Source organism: Stegostoma tigrinum, chromosome 23, assembly GCF_030684315.1.
Source record: "Stegostoma tigrinum isolate sSteTig4 chromosome 23, sSteTig4.hap1, whole genome shotgun sequence".
In the NCBI taxonomy this organism is placed as follows: domain Eukaryota; kingdom Metazoa; phylum Chordata; class Chondrichthyes; order Orectolobiformes; family Stegostomatidae; genus Stegostoma; species Stegostoma tigrinum.
Window position 1 is genome coordinate 33990285 of NC_081376.1, and position 8824 is coordinate 33999108.

Consider the following 8824-nt stretch of genomic DNA (forward strand, 5'->3'; position numbering starts at 1 on the left):
CTTATGGCAAATAACATTTGTGCTGCACGTCAGCCCAAACCTGACTGCTGTTCACGGCTTGCTGTATATGGACACAGGCTGGATCACTATCTGAGGAATTTCAAATGCTACTGAGCACAGCAATCATTAGCAAACATCTTCACTTCTAACCTAGTGATGGAGGAAAGATCATTGATGAAGCAGCTAAAGGTAGTTGCACTATGTGACTACACTGAAGCATTTCTGCAGCAATGGCCTGGACTGAAATATTGGCCTTCCACAATCATAACCAATTTTCCTGGTGCTCAGCGTGATTTCAAACAATTGAAAATTTTTCCCTGACTCTCATTGACTTCAAATTTTCTTGAGCTTCTTGTTTCCACACAATCAAATGCTGCCTTGGTGTAAAGTGTAGTCAGCATTACGTGACCTCCAGCTTAGCTCTTTTGTTCATATTTGGACCAAGACTGTAAAAAGGCCTGGAACTGAGTGCTAATGGCAAAACCCAAACTGAGTATCATCGATTAAGTTATTGCTATGGAAATATTGCTTTGTTGCGCTGTCAGTTACCCCTTCAAGCACTTTGGTGATTGGAGGTGGACAGGATAACTGATGGTAATTAGGAGGTTTCCTTGCTCATGTTTATCTTAATGCCATGAAACTCTCAGAACATCTCCTATTTGTGGTACCTTCTTTGTTGGTTCTGCCTTGCTGTTGGAACAGGGATGGTGCTGACGATGTCTCCTGGGACGACATAATACACCCTGTATCATACTTCAGAGACAGTTTTGGGATTTTGACTGATTAATCTGTGTGACAGTTTTGCCAAATTTGTTACAAACTCCAGAGGTTAATGAGGAGGACCTTTCAGGGTTGATAGGACTGGGTGTGGTGTTTCCAATGCCTAAGTCAATGCTGAGTGACGTGTTTTTTTTAGTCTTTCTATAGCAGTATGTTAAAACTGATTGGCTTGTTAGGCCATTTCAGAGGGCTGTCAAGAATCGGCAACATAGGGAGTTGATGGCCTAATGGTATTATCACTGGACTGTTAATCCAGAAACCCAGATAACATTTTGGGGACATGAGTTTGAATCCTGCCACAGCAGATGGTGGAATTTGAATTAGATAAATATCTGGAACTAAGAATCTAATGGCTACTGTAAACCCATTGCCAATTGTCAGAAAAACCCACCTTGTTCACTAATGTCCTTTAGGGAAGAAAATCTGCCATTCTTACCTGGTTTGGCCTACATGTGACTCCAGACCCACACCAATGTGGTTAACTCTCAACTGCCCTAGTGTAGAGATGGGCAATAAATAAATGCTGCCTAGCTAGTGACACCCTCATCCTGTGAATGAATAAAGAAAAAATGTTCGGTTTTTTATTAATACAGGTTGTTTTTCACACAAGAAAACATGATTATATGTTACAAAAGAGTTTTGAGAAGATGCTTGGATTCAAAGAGTTGAAAGGAGAAATATCCTAGTGTGTTGCACACCCATCTTCCTCTCCGCCTGTTTCATTGCCTTTTGTTTTAATCAAAAAACACCTTTGCTCAGTTAGTTCATACCAAAGTTAAAAGCAAGTAAAATTTCATCAGGATGAATGTTTGTGGAGAAATAACAAATTATATAGCCTCAATGTACATTACTAATATACTAATGTATACTTGTTCCCTTTTGCTCTCTCTCTCTCTTTTGTCCCCCTGCCCCACAACCTCGTCAGTGATCCTGTTCTGTATGGCAGCCCTGATATTTCCGATTGGATTTTACATCAATGAAGTTGGAGGGCAACCATACAAGTTACCCAACAATACCCAGGTTGGATCATCGTACGTGCTATTTGTCTTGTCCATCTTCTTTACCATTGTGGGACTCCTGTTTGCAGGGAAGGTTTGCCTACCTGGTTGAAGAAACAGAGAAGCGCCTGCCCAGTGTTACACATATGAGTTGCATTTGTCATCTGGGGACTGCTTAGAGCAACTCCCAAGACCGAGGATGGATTTGTTCATATCACTATGCACTTTGGAGACAAAGAAGAGTTTTTTTCTTCACCTACCTTCATGCTGATTCAGAATATTGTGGAAAAACAAACTGCTGCTTATTGTGGATGAGAATGGGGCTGTTCTGGAAAATGAACAACCTGAGGAGACTACTTCACTGAAGCGGCATCAAAATCTATCCTGTGTCCCCACCATTAACACTATACCTGTCATTACTTCATATTAGCAACAGGCATTTGAGCCCAAGTTCACACACACTCAATTTTTGTTCACTGTTTAGAAAGAGATTCAGTATTAGGCTGGAAGTAAATTGGACAATGTAGGTGGGGCAGGCCTCACTGAAGAATAGACTATTGCGACATTTCCAAGATGGTGAACCATTGAAAAATTGAAAGTTGGTGAGGAATGTTATACTACTAAACAAAAGTTATACCAAATTGGATGTGATTCAGGACTTGGAACGCAATGGAGTGCCAGTCTGACCAGGATCAAGTTATGAAGCCTATAGATCAAAAATTGCTTTCTATTCTGTATAAAACAATTATGAAAATTTAATCCTGCTGGATATTAAAGCCAAATATTATGTTTTCTGTTCAGTAATGTTTAGAATAAATCCCCCCTCCTCTTTCTGTTGGCTGATGCAGTTTAATGTATATGCAACTCAAGAGTGTTCAAATGACTGGAAAACACTGTGCTGAGAAGGTCAAATTCCGAGTTGCTGTCATTTTGAGATCAGAATGGTTGAAAGTCCTCAGTTACCTCATTCTTTGTGCTTTTTTTGTTCTGTAGTAACTGATCCCAACTTCATGTTTTTACACAATATTATCATATGTCTAAACCTTACTGGGTGCAATTTATTTTTAAGTTGACTAAGCTGAACTAAGAAATTATCTTTATTAAATTATTTGTATATGAGGAGAAAGATTGTGACATATCCTTTTAATCACTCCACTGCTTAAACGTGATTTTTTTTTAAACAATTTTTTGACTAATGTACTGGCTGTGGTTGTCCAGAGTTGTCCTCCAGTTTTTACTATCAAAACTTCATCCATTGTTTGTGCACCTGCCTGCAGATGTACATTAACTTAGCCCATTCAGCAGCTCCAGTCATCTTCATTGTGTTTACTTATCCTACACAATCCGATTGTATAATATTAATTAAAGATACTATCTCTGATCGGATAACTATAAGTTTCCATACATCTATGTAGAGCCATTAAACTGAGCTTCCCTTTCAGACCGTGTGCTGATGCTTCGGGATCAGTGTGAAGTTGTTCACTATGATGCCAATAACGGATTGAGCTATCTGATCGACGAGAACAAGTACAGAACTGTGTGAGACCAGCTGTTGAAGGACTGCTGCAGTTCTACACAAGCTTTCTGAGTGAACTGAGCTGACCTAGTACTTAATATATCAGCAACAAAGCTTGGCTTAGATGTCTATAAAGAACACTACTGTCCTATCCTAAGATACTCATCTGCACTGAGACACAGTAATTACAGCTGTAGGAATATTGCTATTCCCCATTCACTCTTAAAAATGAAGTTTAGATGCAGGTACTGTACAAATGTACAATGTGCCTTTCCCTTCAAAAGAGATTGTTTGGAACCAGACTAATCTGTTCTTGAGCATATCTCTTCAAGAACAGCCCTTGTGGCCTCACATTGGATCACTGTTGGTTGTGTGTGGGCTAACACAATAGCTTGAGGTGCCTGTTCACCGAAAGAATGTGGGTAGAAGTAAGATTGAGTCATTTCGCGATGCCAGAAATATTACTTCTGGCAAAAAGGCGACTGCTTCCAGTAATCTGTGTGTTCTGCGTATTGAAGAAAATGATGTACAAGTAATATAACCATCAAGGAACAATTTTGTATATTTAAGTGACCTAGTACCTCAGCATTCACATTCCTACCCATATCTCAACTTGTTGGAAATACAAACAAAAGACAAGTCTAGCAGTGCTGTACAGCAAGAAACTGAATGGAGATGTGAATGATCTGCTTAAAACAGGAAGTATGAGAAAGCTTTAATTAATCAGAAATATAATTTAATTTGGTAGATCAAGAATTCCTGAATTACATCCCCTGTATTCTAAAGCAAACACCTTGAATTATAAACTAAATAACAAAACATACTTTGAGAAATTGTGGCTGAGCTCATGTGTTCATCTCGCTATAACAAAAGATTGTTGACCTAATTTTATTAGCCGACCTAACTACAGTTTCCTCTTTTCATGAACTCATGTATAGTTCTGATTAACATAGGCTAACATGGGACCACCGGTGGTTGTAAAGTCTTAGTAGTTTAAAAAAAAATGATTTCTTTAGCTTTCTCTGCTTCTCATTCTGCAGCCTGCCCATTTCTTCCTCTTTGCCTCCCTGCCACTCTCCTACTGGCCTGTGCCCATATGTGTGTGTCTGTGTATGTTTCTTTCTCTTACGTTTGCTCACTTTTTGCTTTCTGTCCATTTCACTCTCTGCTTCGCTTTCTACCTGTGTACACTGTGACCTCTCCATGTCTTCCACTTTACCTGGTTGATATCATTGATGGTGCAAGCTGAGCTATACTTGCCAATATAAGTGAAAAGGCCAGCTACAGACCGCGTAATAACTTGTTATTGTGCAATGTGTGTATGTTCCTTACTCCCTGGCCTCACTTCAGAGTGCAGTTTTTATAGCAGTAACACAGGAGATAGCAGTAAATAACTAACAAAAGCCCCAGGAATAGCTCTTGGAACTTCAGATGTACTTTGACCAAGTGTTGTATTAAACTATATCTAGATCATAGAAACAGACTTCTGAATAAATTACTTGACAAAATTATTGTAGGAATTGGGTATCTGACTGAAAGAATATCAAATATTTGAAAACAGCAGCTCTGCATGCTGTATTGCATTCTAAATTTTACACAATATTGCAGGTATACTTTAGTAATGCAACATTTTAAGACATATATAAGACCCACTTACAACCTTTAAAATAGTTGACCATCAGTTTACAAAGTTACATATCTTTTTGTTTTGAAGATCCTTTTGCAGTAATCATGCTTTGTGAGTCGGTACAAGTTGTTTTCATTTTCTCAAACTGTGCAAATCATTTTGAACATTTGAAAAAAAACAAATATCACTCAATCCAATACAATCAGCAAGTCGACAGTATCATAGAATCCCTACAGTGTGGAAGCAGGTCATTTGGCCCTTTGTGTCCACACCGACCCTCCAAGAACCATCCCACCCTAGACAACTGCACGTTTTTGGACTGTGGGAGGGAGCCAGAGCACCTGGTGGAAACTCACGCAGACACTGGGAGAATGTGCAAACTCCACACAGTTTCATGCATGGAATCATGAAAACGAGCATGGAATCAAACCTGGGTCCCTGTCCTGAGAGGCAGCCGTGCTAGCCACCAGGCCGCCCACCGCTTCAACCTTTTTTCTCATGTTAGATTTAGGGCCCTTTTGAGGGGCTTTGAAGTCATTATGTGCACCCTGCAGCTAGACGATCGGCTGGCTTAGTTGACTGGATAGCTGCTTTGCATCACAGAGTGATGCTAATTGTGAGTTCACTTTCTGTACCGGCTGAAGTTACCATGAGGGACTCTCCTTTTCAATCCCTCCTCTTGCCTGAGGCCTGGTGGCCCTCTGGTTAATCTGTCTAATGAGAGCAAAACCCTGTAATCCAGTAGATTGATAGTGACTTTAGCTTTAGATCCTGCAGTTAACTGACTGAGCAGTTCAACAGCATCATATATTCCCACTTTTCCTTTAAATTCTCACTTTAATGGCTTGATTTTTCTCCTGTGCAAAAATAAAACTTGGTATTTAGTGCTCTCTGAGCAAAGGAAAATTAGTAATATCATCAGTGCAGCCCATTATTTTGGGGAAAAAAACATTATTTGGACTGCATTTTGTTTAAAGATTTATATACTCTCCCTAACTCTTGTAGATCACATCAATCCTGTATGTTTCAGTTTGTTGATCATTTGTGTCTGTTAGTCATTTCTGAGCTAATGTTTTCTGTGGGGCAGCACATTAAAATGATGTGGGCTTGGGTAGGGTAGAGGGAGAGATCTTTTTCAAAAATGTTGTTGAGTTAATGTAACTAGAGCCAGTTTTATCTGGTGGGAAACACTGAAATTACATTACTTTGTTCCCTGATGTTTTATTTAATGGTTTGGTTGTATTATATCTTGGTTTCTGTGTGAGCTGTTTACATTCATTTGTCCCCTTGCTTCCAGTCCACATCAACCCCCCAGTCTGAAGGACACAACAATGAAGGATAACGCAAATGCCTCACTGCGTCCAAATGATTCAGTGGTTAATCCAAGAAATCCATAATGAGATCTAGTCATTTTCTTACTATATAAAGTCACAAAAGGGACTCTTTGGGATATCTGCAAACAGCCTGTACAATATCCTATTATATTATCTATCTGTTTTATAATTGGTTATTGCAGTTTTTAAAACCAATAATTTCAGAGGAGGCATTGTTAATACATCTGTACAAAGAGAACATAATTTTCCCTCACTTGTATTTTTGTTATTGAGCAAGTTTATCAAATAAAACAATTGTCTACTAAAGGAACTGGTTTTTTTTTCAAATGCTACAAGAATTCAATTTTAAACAGATTTCTGTCCACTTAAAAATGCACTAGAGAGATCATCTAGTTGACAAGTAAAATCCCAGGAATCCTTCCACCTTCAAAAAGATCTTTGTCGAACTACAAGTAATCTTCCTCTCTGCTAAGATACAAAATACAAGTTCATATTTTAAAGCACCTTTCATGACTTTCCAACCTCTTTCCCAAGGATGAAGCAATTAAGTATAGCCAGTGTCGTAGAAAGTGCAGCAACTAACCTATGCTCGACGAAATCCCACAATCTGCCATGAAATGTGATTTTTTTTCTGTCATGTTGATTGAGGGGTAAGTGTTCAGGGAACTTTTCAAGTAGTGGCTACGTGATCGTTTTGAACTTGCTTGAGAGGAATGATGGGTCCACGCTTGATAGTTTGATGTGAAAGTCAATATCTGTTGAAGCTTTCCATTAGGACTGTAAACCTAGATTGTCAGCATGGTGTTCTGAGAGCTGATGGCTATCTTGGCTTAACCTAGAAACCTGGCATCCAAACACCTCTCCTGTCTTGGACTGCAAAGGACCATCAGCATCTCTCTCCATGAGACAATTGGTTATATGTATCTTCAGGGGCAAACTGAAGAAAGGCCTGTATGTGCTGCTACACCAGTTTATTGGGGATTGAAGCTGTGTGCATAACACTCTTGCTAACTGAGCTAACCAACTTGCCATGAAGATCCCTTCCAAATCCTTGCAACGATGCAAACTGACATCTGTGTCAGCAGGGACTAGAGATTTAAATCACTACTAAATATTGTCTGAGGGGTTTTGTTTGAAGGACAAAATACAAAGAAATTGTATCTACTGGCGGGAAGGTCAATAAGCCTGTCTACCATCCCATGTGTATATAAAGTACTTGAACATTATCAACAAAAAGATCTGAAAATGGGGAATAATGAGTGAATGTAGGGTGTGGGAGTTGAACAGTGTAGTTATGGTACTGACAGGGAAGCCCAGCAGATTAATAAGCCAAATGGATACAAAAATGTAACAATGGATCTCTCGATGTTCAAATTATTGTTAAACCGAAACAGCAAAGCTGGAGTAGTTTTATGCCTCCGTTCTGGAGCCATGCAGTTTGAGCTGTCACATTTTTAATTTCAACAGACTAATTGGCATAAGAGTTCTACAAAACTAAATCAATGTTATTTTGTGTATCTATGGACACTGTGCCTTTCAGTATCCACCAGTTGCTGTAAGCCCTGAGTGTGCAAGTTCCAAGGATTCCTGGACGCAGACCAGACTCTGGAATAGGCCAGAGTGGACCTCCCTATATTCCTTCCCCAAAACAAGGCCAGGCTCAACCTGAACCTGAACCTGAGAATCACACTCTTGAATAGTTCAACACACCTGAAAAACACAATTTGACACTAACTCACATGTTTGCATACTATTAGATGACTAAAAACTTGGCCAATGAGATGGATTTTAAGAAATATCTTAACGGTGGCATAAATTTAACCTTCATCCCTCCACGCTTGCTTCAAAGATAAGGAGCATTAGTGTCATCAAGAATGGAAGGATAAATGGTCCCTTCAGATAGTAAACATTCCCAAAAAACATGATTTTAGTTTTATTGGTTTTCTTTGGATTTTGTTGAATTCAAACATTGTTTTAAGAAAAGAACATAGAAATTAAAACAAATTGCTGGTGAAACTCAGCAGGTCTGACAGCATGTCTGGGAAGAATGCAGAGTTACTGCTGACCTTCATCACAAATTTCCAGTTTTTTTTCAGATCTCCAGCATCTGCAGTGCTTTGTTTTATTTTAGGAATACAAGAATGTTGTCTGTGTGCATAGATTTCTGTAACTACTGGTGACTGACAACACAGTATCATATTTATGGATTAATTAGAGTTAATACAGGTTTAACTCTGCTGCCTACGTCTTAAATCATCAGTGGCCATTCATCCATCATCTTGCTGACCTCCATTGGCTCTTGATCAACAAGCAATATCCTGATTTTGTAATGACCAAATTTCAGTGTTTCAGCATCCTGATTTTAATCACTGCACCATTGATGGCTATACTTTCAATTACCTCGGCCCTAAGTCCTGGAATTCCCATTCCAAATCTCTCAATGTCACATTCTTCCTTTAAAATATTCTCTTAAAAACCTTTTTTGATCAAGCTTTAATCATCTAACCTAGTGTTACTCTTATATTTTAAAATGCTATTTGAAGATCCTTGGGACATCTTGTTACATTAA

The 8824-nt window shown here is 38.9% G+C and overlaps 1 protein-coding gene across 1 annotated transcript in view; it reads left to right on the forward strand.

Annotated features, from left to right (window-relative positions):
- LOC125462488 (uncharacterized protein C16orf52 homolog B) overlaps positions 1-6561 on the forward strand; it is an 88577-nt gene extending 82016 nt beyond the window's left edge. The window contains exon 3 of the mRNA XM_048552563.2: positions 1706-6561. Within this exon, the coding sequence (XP_048408520.1) occupies positions 1706-1890 (185 nt within the window). The 3' untranslated portion in view covers positions 1891-6561. The remainder of the gene's footprint in view (positions 1-1705) is intronic.
- Positions 6562-8824: the final 2263 nt, after the last annotated feature.